The sequence below is a fragment of the Mauremys reevesii genome, linkage group 19 (genome assembly GCF_016161935.1).
Source record: "Mauremys reevesii isolate NIE-2019 linkage group 19, ASM1616193v1, whole genome shotgun sequence".
In the NCBI taxonomy this organism is placed as follows: Eukaryota; Metazoa; Chordata; order Testudines; family Geoemydidae; genus Mauremys; species Mauremys reevesii.
This window is the reverse complement of record NC_052641.1, coordinates 23,543,984-23,556,454: the sequence shown is the minus strand read 5'-3', so window position 1 is coordinate 23,556,454 and position 12,471 is coordinate 23,543,984. Positions and strand designations below refer to the sequence as shown.

The 12,471-nt window shown below is 38.9% G+C and overlaps 1 protein-coding gene across 1 annotated transcript in view; it reads left to right on the top strand.

The window, feature by feature from the left end:
* The window catches only part of PSMB7 (proteasome 20S subunit beta 7), a 37,334-nt gene that overhangs the window by 4,190 nt on the left and 20,673 nt on the right, over positions 1-12,471 (top strand). Inside the window, exon 5 of the mRNA XM_039506276.1 lies at positions 1,081-1,196. Coding sequence (XP_039362210.1) covers positions 1,081-1,196 — 116 coding nt within the window. The remainder of the gene's footprint in view (positions 1-1,080; positions 1,197-12,471) is intronic.

The following is a 12,471-nucleotide window of genomic DNA, read 5'->3' as shown; positions in this document are numbered from 1 at the left end:
ATTAATTCAATCAATACACCCATTGTCACTTTGATATTGAATATTTCTTTAGGCTAGTGTCCTCAGATTTTCCAGGTGGCCAGTATGCCAAAGACTTTTTGGTTAGTGTTTGGGGAAGGGGAGGGACGGAGACATGCAAAGGAAATGTAATTTTTGACTTTGAAATTGTAGGGCAATCATCCTAAAATCGTTTCAGTTGATGGGTTTGCCATCAGTATCAAGCACTGTTTTATGTGAGTGAGTATTTAATCCACATGACCAGTTTTTCCAGGCTAAACAGACTGAGGGTGTGTTCTCAATCCCTTTTTTAACCATGCCAATGTTATTTTAATAAAGTGTTTTGCATAAGTAAATGATGTCTGGGTGGAAGGTGAAAGAATGAAATATGTGCATGTGATTAAAAATAAATGTTTCCAGCCATCAGGAAAGTTACCAGAAAATTAAAGTCTGGGATGGAAGAAGGGGGGAAAAACCCCAAAACATTCCATGAAACCAAGTGATCTGGAGTCAGGATGAGTTACAGTAATTCAGGTCATCAGGTTGGCAGCTTGCTGTTGGTCAGCTTGGCTGTTCCAATGGGCTGTCATGTGACAGTCATTAAAAGCAATCCAGATATTTGGACCAACCAAAGACTAAAAGTGGAGGTGGAGGAGGGCATGCATTTTTAAACTCTTTCCAATAAAATAAAAACCTGTTTCAAATGGAGGAATGCGATACTTCAAGTAAGACCTGAAAAAGTTAACTTTTTGACTTTACTAGAAAGATAAGAAAGAAGGGCGTGCACAGGATAGTAGTGCTCTAGCACAACAAGTGTGCCATTCAAGAGATCCAGCACATTTCCTGCAGCTGATCATTTTAATTCTCCACTTTCAGGCGATGGCAGTTTAATACTACAGTACCTTTCTATACACTAGTTAATTTTTCTTAATTCAAATGTAGATTATTATGCATGGAGAAACAACCTGTTATAATAACCAGTTATAATATGTAATAACCTGTTATAATAATGAAAAAGTACTTTCATTTTTGGAGTGCATGTGTTGTCAATGTCTAAATTCATGCTTGTACTTTGTTCAACAGGTATCAAGGTTACATTGGTGCTGCTCTGGTTTTAGGGGGAGTAGATGTCTCTGGACCCCATCTTTACAGCATCTATCCCCATGGATCAACTGACAAATTGCCCTATGTTACTATGGGTGAGTAATGTTGCTTTACTTCAGAAGAGTGTTGCAACACTGCTTGCTAACTGAAATGCTTGTGCTTGTATTTCTTACAAATTTAAATTCTGTGGTTCATAAGTGGTGTCAGGAGTTCAGAATTAAGAAGGAGCCTCTGAAAGATACTGATGGTTCCGTTCCTTCCTTTTACATTTCAAAAACACTTCTGTAGCTTCTCATGCCAAAAAAGATATGGTGAGTTGTAGAAGAGCTGGTGTTAGATAATGTGCTACATGGATTCCTCAGCAGACTTGACACCTAGAATCTCTACCGTTCTTCCTGTTTATTGGACATTTGAAGTAAAGAATCCATGGCTCTATTTGTAAGAGTTGGGTTACTAATCTTGTGTCTTGCCCAAATTCCAGCTTGGGTAACTACATTCTTTCTCATGTTTGTTTCCCTGGTGGTTTCAGTGGAGTAAACATGCCTCACTTAGTGTCTGAAATCTTTGTGAAGTGTTTCTACACTGCAAAATAGCAATTGTGTTCCACTCCAGAGAAGTGGCTGCAATTCAGTGGTTAGTGAAGTGATCCCTGTGTAGCCTTTTGCCTGTCTTGATAGGATAAAAGTTTGTTTAATGTGAGTTTCTGAATATGGTAAGGAACAGAAATTCTCAAGCAGTCCCTCCCTTAGTGTTCACTGTAAGTTCTGGTGTCAGTAATTGGCCTTATAGACTGCCACCCCAAGTCATTTAACTGTTACCATTTTGAGATGCTTCAACCCTGCTGTATAGTCCACCCTTTTAAAGTATTTTTCTGCAACTGCTGTAGTCTGAAGAGAATGATATACATTTAATTGCATTTTAGATGAGTTCTCATAATTACTTTAAGCTGTTTAGTTATTGGGAAAAAGACCTGTGAGGCTGGTGTAGTCAACTTTATTCAAATGTCAAATCTCCTCACACTCTGGCCATCATAACTTCTAATGATTTTTCCATGCAGCTCCTGCACCTAGAACAAAATCCCTCTTTGTGTGCACCTAATATCCTCGCTCTTCGAAACCCACTTTCCCCACAGATTTTCACTCCTGGGCTGTCTGCTCCTCATCTCTTACCTTGTGCAGTATCTATTTATATATCAAATCTTATAAAGCATCGAGGACCACATGAAAGCAAAGACTATAGGCTTTTATAAAACAGACTGAAAGTGTCTATAATAAGTAGAGCCCTGCATGGATACAAACTTCATATCTGCACCCAATCTGCCATCCTCAAACATGGTCAGCAGATATCCACATCCATGGATATAAAGCAGATATCCGCAGATTTGCTGGGCTCTAATAATAAGATCACTTACCTAGTCTGGCATCCCATCATCCAGGTTTCCGTTTCCCTTTACGAGTCAGTAGTCTCCCTTTGGCTGGTGCAGAGATTCGAGGTAGATAGGTTGGTGAGCGTGGGGGTTTCTTGTAATGTAGCCCTCTGACCAAGCAAATGTTCTCTCCTTCTTGGGGAGTGGTTCTCAAGCTTTTGTACTGGTGACCTCTCACACAGCAAGTGTGTGTGTGACAACACCCACCCAATAAATATAAAAAATGTTTTTAAATTAACACCATTAAATAGGTGTGGAGTGGAGTTTGGGGGTGAAGGCTGACAGCTCATGACCCGCACTTAATAACCTTGCGATCCCCTGAGGGGTCACAACCCCCAGTTTGAGAACCCTGTTCTAGGGCAGCCAGAAAAGTCCAAACTAAATCTAATGCCATCCTTTGGCCCTCCCCAAGCTCTGTCTTCTACCCTATTGTCAAAAGCTTACCAGTCTCTTGATCCTCCCCAGTCTAAGCAGTTCCTTCCCAGGACCACAACTCTCACCCCTGTTGATACCAGGGAATGAAGCAGGGCACTTCTTCCCACCCTTGCAGGAAGCCCCCGTCTGGGTCCCTAAACAGGTGCCCGCAGCAGGCCTGCTATTCACATCATTACTGTATTACCTCATGCTTTCTCCTTCTCATGCTTTACCCCTTCCCAGAACTCCTCTCTTCTCCCAGGCCTCTGGGCCAGCCCTTGTCCATACCCTCTCCTGGACTGCTTCCCAATGCATTTCAGTACCCTACAATTCCCAGGATCCCTCTGGAGACTAGATCTCCCAGAAGGCCCATGTTCCACACTGAGCCAGGATTGTGTCATGCTTCATCTTCAGTCTGCCTTAAATGGCCAGTGCACACCCAGTGACAGTGCCTGTGTGCTCAGAGTGTTTGAGAGGCCCATCGACCTGAAAGATCACCCTCAAGAATCCATGGCTTTAGAGAGGGAGGGAGAAGTATACCAAGAAAAAAAATAGGTTTCTGACTTCCAATCTATTTCATTTCAAACTAAGGAATGTAACACTGAAAATGGGAACTATAAAACAACAATTGTGTCCTGAGTTAAGAATTAAGTACCATTGCAACTTGGAAACCAAATATAAGTAAAGTTAAAGGGATGTATAGCAAAGTATTTATTTTATAGGCATTTGCCATCCAGTCCTTATATCCTTTTTTACAAAGCCTAGAAAAGCCCTGCTGGGGTACAGCACCTTGTTATCAGAGAAGCTGTTGCTTTTTCTGTTTTACAGCTGATTTATTTATTTATTGGGGGGGGGGACACCACGGTGGAGTCAAATGAATTTCCTACAGTTACACAGTAGCTCAGATATGATTGGAATCCAGGGAAATCTGGGCCACCTATCCACAGCTCTTGCCATTAGAGCACATCCTCCTAGCTTTTAGGGTGTGTCTACACTGCAGATAAACACCCAGGGCTGGCCTGTGTCAGCTGACTCAGGCTACAGGGCTATTTAATTGTGGTCTTGGGCTGGAGCCCAAGTTTTTAAATATGACTAGAATTATTTTTAAAGACACAGTTATCTGGGAATACTAACTTACAGAATAAACATTACGTCCCCTCAAGGAAGCCTTGAGATGTCTATCCAAGTCATCCAGATAAGATTTTATTTCTAGGTATATTGATCAATTTTTTTAATTATTTAGACATGTCCAGAGGACTCCTGTGTTCAGAATCCTGTAGTATTTAACAAGCTCTGTGACTTGCAGGTGAGCCATAATGGCTATAACCTCTGTAGTTTTGTTACGGGAAGGAAAATAGCATGGAAATGTAGTTGAAGGTAAAGCCACAGAAATCTCAGTATCTCAGCATTTCACCCATTCTTTCTCCTAAGTGAGCATTTATAGCAGGAGTGTCAAACTAATTCTTTGGAAAGTGCTGAATTCTATTTTGAATTATGGTCTGTGGAATAAATTTAGGACTACTTAGTCTCCTGCACCCACACCAGACACCGAGTAATGTTAATAGGTTTGCACAAAGTTCAAATATAGAAAATATGGCCTCTAGCCAGTAACTAAAAGTTGTCATCCTTATTATCTATCAGACTGCAAATTAAATAAGTAATGAAATGTAAATTATTTGTACAGTGTGATGATTGGGCTATATAGTTAATGCTCATCTGAAATTAGTGTCGCTGGGGATGTTGATATTGCTAGAGCCATTATTTCAGGTTGTCTGCAGACTCAGGAAGTCAACTTCGCATCGTTTGACTCTTGGCCTTATTTTGGAGGTTGAGGGCTTTTCTTTTAAATGAAAGTGTAGATTCTGCAGAATCTGAACGTAATGTACAAGGCCACAAATATATCAAGTGGGCTGGATCCGTCCTGCCGGCCAGGAGTTTGACACCCCAATTTACAGTATTTAAATTTGTCCTTCTCTAGTATGGTTACTATCATTCTAAGTAAGTTTTAAATGGAGAAAGTTGAACTGAAATTAAAATTAGGTTACTCATTGCCCTCTACACAGGCTTTTCTTGTCAGACTCCTCAGATCAATCATATAAAATACTCTATGGCATATTCTTTAAAGTTTTTTAAAGGGCCGTCTTCAGTAAAAACTTCCATCTAGCTAGAATATCTTAAAATTGGCTTCTACAACAACTATGTCTGGAAACAGAATGACTTTTTCTGTTGCTGTGCACTCAGACCCCAATGGCCAAAGAGTCTGCTTCTCTAAAACACTGACAACCAAAGCAGTGGATCACTGATATTTCCCTGGAGGTCTGGGGGGTACCACTGTCCAGGATGAGGTGTTATAACACGTTAGGATATTTACCCCAGTAGGTGCCTCTCCCTCTATCACCTAATATGCATCCATCAGTTTCTCAGTTATAATTTGCCCATGCTGCAGAATGCCACGTTAGCGAATAGATGGGCTAATAAAATGGATGTTTACTAGGGATTGTGGTTAATTGAGCTCCTCTTTACCAATCCATTTGACCCTCATGCCATCCTCTTTCCTCTGCCTGTCCCCCATGCTATTCCCTACTGAATTCTCAGGAATAATAGGGCTATTTTTATTGGCATTGTAGCATTCGACTTAATTCGTTAGAATTGAGGAACACAGGTAGAAGTGTCTTATTGACTGGATTATAAAAACATTTCTGGTGTCTGCAGAGTGTGTCTGTGTGTCTCCAAATTCTTCTCAATGTGATCATGAGAAAACTACAATTCATTATTACTTGTGTAATTTTAGTTTTGTTTTTCTTCCATGTGAGTGAAAACTAGATACATTCTAAACTCCTTTATGTAAGCTGATTTTAGGCAACTTACAAAAGCTTTCCTTCTGATGCCTCTCACAAACATTACTGAGAATGGTTTCTCATTAGTGCCTGAGATATATACGCATCCATTTACAAGGTAATTGCTTGAAAGACTATGGCCTTTAAGAACTGATTTAATATATTAAACAAAGAGATAATGCATTTTTAAAAAAACTAACATCTAACACATCCCTATTTATAAAACACACATCCTTTCGCAATTAGGGTTTTAAATGCCTTTTAGGTTGTTAAAGTAAAACAGTAAATTAACAGGATTGTGTTGTTCGTAATGTGAATTCTGATTAATTTAGATATTCTGCTAAGATGGTACTAGACCAATAGATGGTGCCATTACCTTAGAAACTGGTAAATTTACTTAGCATATAAAATTAATGAAACAGTTGTATTATTTGTGATGTCATGATCTACTCTAGCTCTTGATAGAATTAAAAAAATAATACTAATTTGGTTTTGTATTTTCTAATGTGCTCTAAAACCAATACATTACCAAATATAAAACCATAAATTACTTTACTTTGCATAAATAATGCAAATAGATAGTGATTGATTAGTGAACCAGTGGTGTAGGAATACAATCTGTTTTTATCTATATGGTTTCTTTTGGAACTTTTGCTTTAAAAAGCATTAAAGTCTGATACTTCTCTAGACGGGTCACAGATTCTGACTAAAGAAAATAATCTAGCAGGAGCAGTTCATATAAGATGTATGTACTGTTCTAGCCATTTTAGTTCTCTTTTGCTTAAACTTGTTTCATTTTCTGATGTACCAGATCTTTTGTTTATTTAAAAGCATAAGCAAAAGGTAATCCAAAGAACATCCAGTATCCTACCATACTGAGCACCAAATGTGTGGTTTCTACCTCCTGTCCAGTCCACATTGTGCAGACAGGTTCCATGCTTAATTAAAATTTGGTTCAAGCTTGTATAGTAGCAATGTTTAAATAACATCTAGAGATTGCGGTGCTGTTATGACCTGCAGAAAGAAGTGGTGGTGGGATACGAGGTTTTTGGCAGGAAATGGTAGATTTGATTGGTTTGGGTTGGGCTGCCTTTAAGCAGGGGAGAGAGAAAGTCAAGAGTAGTGGTAATTATATGGCTGATGGGTGCAAAGCTGGGGTAATGGGCTGGAACTTTGATACCTCATTACAAACCAAAGACAGTTATCAGTATTTGAAAAATGGCACAGTATGAATCTGTCTTCATATGCTTTGTGTTTGAAACCAAGTTTACGCTGCTCCAGCTGGTTGCTCAATACCTAGAACAGGTACACACATTGTATGGTTTACAAACTGGTTCCATTTTATAGGGGTTGGTTCACTGAGTCAGAAGTGCATAGTATTTGTAATGGAGATGGCTATACCCTTCTCTTTACAGATGCATCTGGAACTAAAGGGTTTTTTTGTTGTTTAACTGTTAACTTTAAAAAAAAAAAGTTAGTTGTCACACTTAACGCCAAAGAATGTTTTCAAATGACAAATTAACTGGTACATTTTATATAAGGGCAAAATGGATTTTTCTGTAGTGAGTGGTGAAAGTACTTTTGTGGATGAATACGGAGTGTCTTCCTTTGCAAAGGGTTTAAAAGAAACTCAGTGCTTACTCAGGAGTGAAAGCATCAAATTAAACTGTTTATGCTGACAAAGGACAACTTTAGATTTCAGCAAACGATGCAAGATTGTCTGATTGCTTGGCTTGTCTAGGAAAGCTTCTAGCCAAGACTTATAATGAAATATATGCATAAAATTAAACTGCTTGAAGTCTGTAGTTCAGCTTTCGGAAGCAGTAAGATATATTCCAGTGGTCTCTAGTGGCTAAACTTAGTCCCTTGGTACCAACATTGTTTTATATTCATAAATCAGCTCTTCATGCATTGGCAATGTCGGCCTGCGGAGCAAGCAGTACCACTGAGAGACTAGGCCGTTGAGCCAGGAACCAGATTGAAAAATGATCTCAATCGATGGGGCTGTGGAGAGCACTGAATTTTTACCTAGAATGAGCAGCAAATTGAATAACAATGAGTGTGTGTGAATAAGTGCCCTGTCAGAGAGCCCTGACACTGATGGATTAGAAAGTTCTAAATGTTACTCTCTCAACGCTGAATATCTCCTCCAGAGTGGCAGACTGAGGTAGCAAACAGGTCCTTGGGTGCTGAAAATGGACTGCTGTTAAGCACTCGGAAGTTCTCTGCAGTGAAAGTTCTGCTAAAAAAGATCCAGTAAGCTGATTTTAAAAAGCCATTGCAATTAATTATGAAATGGGAGGGGTGGGGGGAAATCACTTACATCTGGATTTTTTTAGTGCAAATACTAAAATTTTAAAATGAAAGTTAACTGCTAAGACAATTTGAAAACTCCTAAGTTATATAAAGGACAATGTGATTCTAACCTAACATTCCATTACAACAGAGTCCATACACTTACTTTTACTACTTAACCTAGTGGCAGATTCTAATGGAATGCCAGATTCCATAAAGCAGTTTTAAAAATTAATCTCTTTACCTCAGAAATGTTAGGTCCCATGTCCATATTAATTACCAGATTAAAAAACTTTTAGTACAGATTTTAACCTCTCAAATCTTAGTTTAAAATTTTATTTGTATGTTTCAACATGTCTAGCAATTTACAATGTTACTTGTTTAGCTGTTAGGTTAATTACTAATTCTTTAAGAAGCATCTTCCTAAAATGATGCTTACAGAAAACATGTGCAAGGTTAACTGTGTTTTAGGGCTGACAGATCATTGGAAGTGCTATACTTTTGTATTTTTTTATGTTTACTGAGTTTTTACTGTTCTTAAATTGATCATAGAAATAAAAACTAGTTTAATATAATTAAGCTTTTTGACTGAAGCTGTGCTTCTAATGTTTACATATCTGGAAGTGTGTGGGTCTTTAAAATGGATCAGACAATGCACTTTTAAAAAACTTGCTCTTCATTAGAAAATTATTTTTTTAATTAAGCATGGTAATTATGCAGCTTTCAAATCACTTTTAAGAAGAGATGTTTGTGTCTGTGTTGAGCTGAGGAAAGAGAGATGCTGTTAAACATACCTAAAGCAAAAATGTAATTAGATTATTATGTTGAATGTGAGATTAGAGATTAAACAATTCATTGAATTACCCAGTATGACAGTGCTTTATTAATCCTTTCAGTGGCTTTGAGATATTAATTATTATAATTGAATAGCTATGCTTTTAATTAATCAGTGAGGTTGAACCTCAACTGCCAGTGTTTTATATTGAATGCTATCTATGTAAAGTCAGAGCAGCTTTCCAGAGGAATTTAGAGTGACCAGACATCCCGATATTTAGGCGTTTGTCCCATACGTTGGTTGGGACACAATTTGTCCCAATATTCCCCCCCCCCCCCCATTGTGTCCCATCTTGTCACCCTAGATGAATTCGACATATCCAAGTTGCTGTTACAGTTGGCAAACATATAACTCTTGCTGGTTTTCCCTTTGTGCCATTGTGCCAAATGTGTATTTAGAAATTTGCCCCATGTCCTTTTAGTTTTAGTTTTTATGGCCAGATTTTCATAAGAAGTTGTGTCCAATGACTCCTGTGATAGGGCATTTCACTCACCGCATGGATGGTGCCTCCTCCTGGCCATTTGGAGATTAGCTCTGCGAGACTGATGCCCCTTCCCGTGGTTGCACACCATTATTCAGTCTCTCTCTTCTGGTCTGCAGCCCCTCTCACACTTCACAAGCTGCTGCTGCCGCCTCTTCGTGACTCAGCCTTATGTCCAGGTCACTGTATGTTTTCCCTTCCGGGGTGTAGTCCTTCAAAGTCTGTCACTTACACAGTGACTTAGGCTTCCCCTTCACTGCCCTGCTGGTGCCATTTCCCCAGAGCTGGGTAGGGGAACCTGGGCCTACCTGCTACTCTTGGTTCTAGCCCAGGGACCCTAGAACATGCAGCCAAGGTCTGTTTGGTCCCCAGCCTTGCTGCTTACTCTCTGGGCTACTTCCCACACCAGCATCCCTGCCCCCCGGGGGGTTTGCCAGCCTTTCTACTCCCTCATCCCAGGGAGCAACGATGGGCTACCTGTCTCTGTAGCCTCCAAACATATCTCCCTTCTCCCAGGGACCAATTGCAGCTTACCTCCCTGGCTTTATAGAAACCCCACTGGTTTCCACACAGGTGAACCTCCCCTAATTAACTAATAGGTTAATTGGCCCATCTGGCCTCCATTAACCCCTTCAGGGCAAGTGTGGGGTGGACACCCCATCGCAGCTCCCATTTGAGCACCTGCTTGAAGTAGGTAGTCTTTTAAAAGTACTCACCTGCCAGCAGCTTACAACTTTTCCCAGTGTTGAAAATTTTTGAAAAATCTGTCTCTAATTCTTTAAAGACAGCGGTTTTACTGGAGAGAAAATGAGTGGTGTTTTCTTTTACACCCCTGGCCTGCCCTCTTCCAATGCAAAGTGAAATGCCACTTACCAGTAGATTGTTCTGATGTTTATAATATTGTCTCGTAATGTCATACTTTAATCAGTGGTTAACCTAGTTTAAAGATAAGATCAATAGTCTGTAGCATTAATATAACATTGAGCTGAATAGGTGCCTTTCCCATCTCTGTTAGAGCTATTGTTTCAGGGTACTTGCAGACCTCACTATACCAGTTACATTTGTTTCACATTTGAAGGTTATTTTTCAAATATGAGGTCTAGAAACTCTCTTTTAAAAATTAAAGCTTAGAATCTCAAGCACCAGGGGCAGCCACCAGAGAAGCACACTGGTTCACTGTGTTGCTATTAACTGGCCCAATTTGACCCCTGCTTAAAGTTCTCATCAGAATTTCTAGTAATTTGCAGTGTTGTTGTTGCCCTGTTGCTTCCAGGATATGAGAGACACAAGGCGGGTGAGGTAATATCTTCTATTTTGTCAGAAATTGGTCCACTAATGATATTACTTCTCCTACCTGGTCTCTTTTCTAGTAATTGTGTTTCTTTCCCTAATAGACAGTAATGGATTCTATTTTGCAATGTTAGGATTTTTACATCTCTTCAAGCGTTAACGTTAGAAAATGTTTAACTTCTTTCTGCATGCTTGTTAGAAATTAATGTTTGTGGATATAGAATACATAAATAAGAGAACAGTTTTGGTTCTCACATACAAATAGGCTACCCACAGTCCCTTAGGACCCTGGTTTTTCTGTGATTTCAATGGGCATTGCAGTGAGAAAAATCGGATGTCCAGCTTTCACTTAGTTCCATGGATTTTTATTGCCTGCTTGCCAGTCATAGTATATAACTTTCCCAAGGCATCCAAAATACCTGGAACATTGTGGATTTGTTTGGATCATACATTTGACAGCCACTGGGAAGTTGGTGTTTGATAGTGAAGTTCTACAGCTGTACTTGGAAGCAACTGTCCATAGCTGGCGTTCTGCCAGGTCTGCAGCTGTATACACAGCCAAACAGATCATGTAATGGCTGAATTCATCATCTTGTACACAAGAATTTAAGCCGTTTTTGCTAAACGGTTTCAATTGATACACATTTTAGTGTGAATGGATCAAGCTCACTCTCCAAAGTACCTCACATCAGTGTGGTAAAGTAGTGGATTATTTGGATTACTAGAGGAATGCAGAATAATAAAATGTATTTACTTACTCTTGTAAAAATGCATCCATATTCTTGGGTTGCAAGTATAAGCATAAAAATACAATTTATAAATTTCAGATATTACCCAAAGTCCCTGTTGAGCTCCATCGTTCAAAAATCCATACGTCCTCAGAAGACTTGAACTCTGTTGGCTGTGCAGTAAGCCTCCTGGCAGGGCACTTTTCTTTAAATGTGAGGCAATAAAGCTGTACTGTAAATATAAAACAAATACTCAGGATGTACAAATTCGACATAAAATTCAGAATTTGTAGAGAAACATTGCACTCCCACTTCAAGCGCTGCGTTGTATTTTTATTAGTTTTGTTAGCACCTTCATGGACCTCCTTTGTTTGTGGATGTATGTAGGTTAACTAATGTAAAAATATAGGTCTCAGAATTTTACAGGCTTTCAGCACCTCTTTGAAAGCTTCCTTGTGTGTGGGATAAACTAAATTCATTATTTAACGTGAATTTCAAATCTAATACGTATTTGTTATCTTGAGCAGTATAAATAATAAGGGGCAACTCTAAGGCACATTTAAATTGTGCATTTTTTTTTATGCTACGTAACTTTTTTTTATACACTAGAGACTTTCCTTTCTTTAAAAGTTTGCTTTGTTCTTATCCTGGAGTTCTGAACCTTCTGGGCTTAAAACCCACTTAGGATTTTGTCCTTGGGATCTCTTTTCACCAAGCAACTGGTGGAGTGGAAGACTATATCTATTCCATTTGTGCTTTGTTTGAGATTATTGCTCATAAGGAAAACCATTCTAATTGAAGAGCGAACAACACAAATGCTATGTAGAATAAGTGGATGGTTGGGAAAGCTACCTATCCTCTTCTCTAAGTGCATCCATTGGTGTACAGAGGAAGTGTATGTACAAAAGAAAGGTATATAAAATGGGAGAGCATTCGCAGAAGTTTTAGAAGATTAAGGAATATAATTTTTTCTCTTATGTGGTTATTACTTAAGAACAATAATCTTGTCTTTGAAATATTACTTTTACACTTATATTCTGGAAACTTAATTTTATTCAGTCATA